The sequence below is a fragment of the Charadrius vociferus genome, unplaced genomic scaffold (assembly GCF_000708025.1).
Source record: "Charadrius vociferus isolate BGI_N301 unplaced genomic scaffold, ASM70802v2 scaffold932, whole genome shotgun sequence".
Lineage (NCBI taxonomy): Eukaryota > Metazoa > Chordata > Aves > Charadriiformes > Charadriidae > Charadrius > Charadrius vociferus.
Genome location: NW_009647299.1, coordinates 143,084 through 143,703, shown reverse-complemented (window position 1 = coordinate 143,703; position 620 = coordinate 143,084). Strand labels below are relative to the sequence as shown.

The 620-nt window shown below is 56.5% G+C and overlaps 1 protein-coding gene across 1 annotated transcript in view; it reads right to left on the bottom strand.

The window, feature by feature from the left end:
• Positions 1–522: 522 nt before the first annotated feature.
• Positions 523–620, bottom strand: part of LOC104281989 (keratin, type II cytoskeletal 5-like) — a 17,867-nt gene continuing 17,769 nt past the window's right edge. Inside the window, exon 17 of the mRNA XM_009880054.1 lies at positions 523–596. Coding sequence (XP_009878356.1) covers positions 523–596 — 74 coding nt within the window. The remainder of the gene's footprint in view (positions 597–620) is intronic.

Here is a 620-nt window from a genome sequence, read left to right as displayed (position 1 = left end):
AAAACAGAAGGGGCTGGAAAAAAAATATCTTTAGTTGCAGACAAAACATTTTGGAGGTTGTAACACGTGGCAGAGGCTTTTAGAGCATCTTGGAGCTATTTTCACTGCTGAGGACCCGGGACTGTGGTTTCACAAGGCTGTCACCCTTGTTTTAGGACGAGTGAAGGGAATGTGCGTGGCCGAGCGCGGCTGTCCCCGTTCAGCAAAGTGCCTCCACTTCGCTTTAAACGCGTGACCTCAGGGGGAGAAGAAGGGAAGAACGAGGCCCGTGCTGAAAGGGCCACCACCGGGGTCCACGACGGCTCTCCAAAGCCCTGTCGGTGACCTGTTACAACCTATGCTTTAGCCAAAGGTGCTCCGGATTCTCGCGGTGGGGTCCTGGTCTCCCCCCGCTGCCCCAAATGTGGAGGGGTGAAGGACGGAGGAAGGAGAGGGTCTAGCGCAGCTATTTACACCATTGATTTCGTAGGGCAGCACTTGCTTTCGCCGTCATCCGCGCGGGGGGGCCGGTGCTCTCCATCCTTATCTGATGGTCTTTTTGCTAGTGGTGGTCTTGGAAACGATCCTCACGCTGCCTCCCGTGCTGGAGCTGACACCTCGGCTGCTCCCGGAGCTGAAGG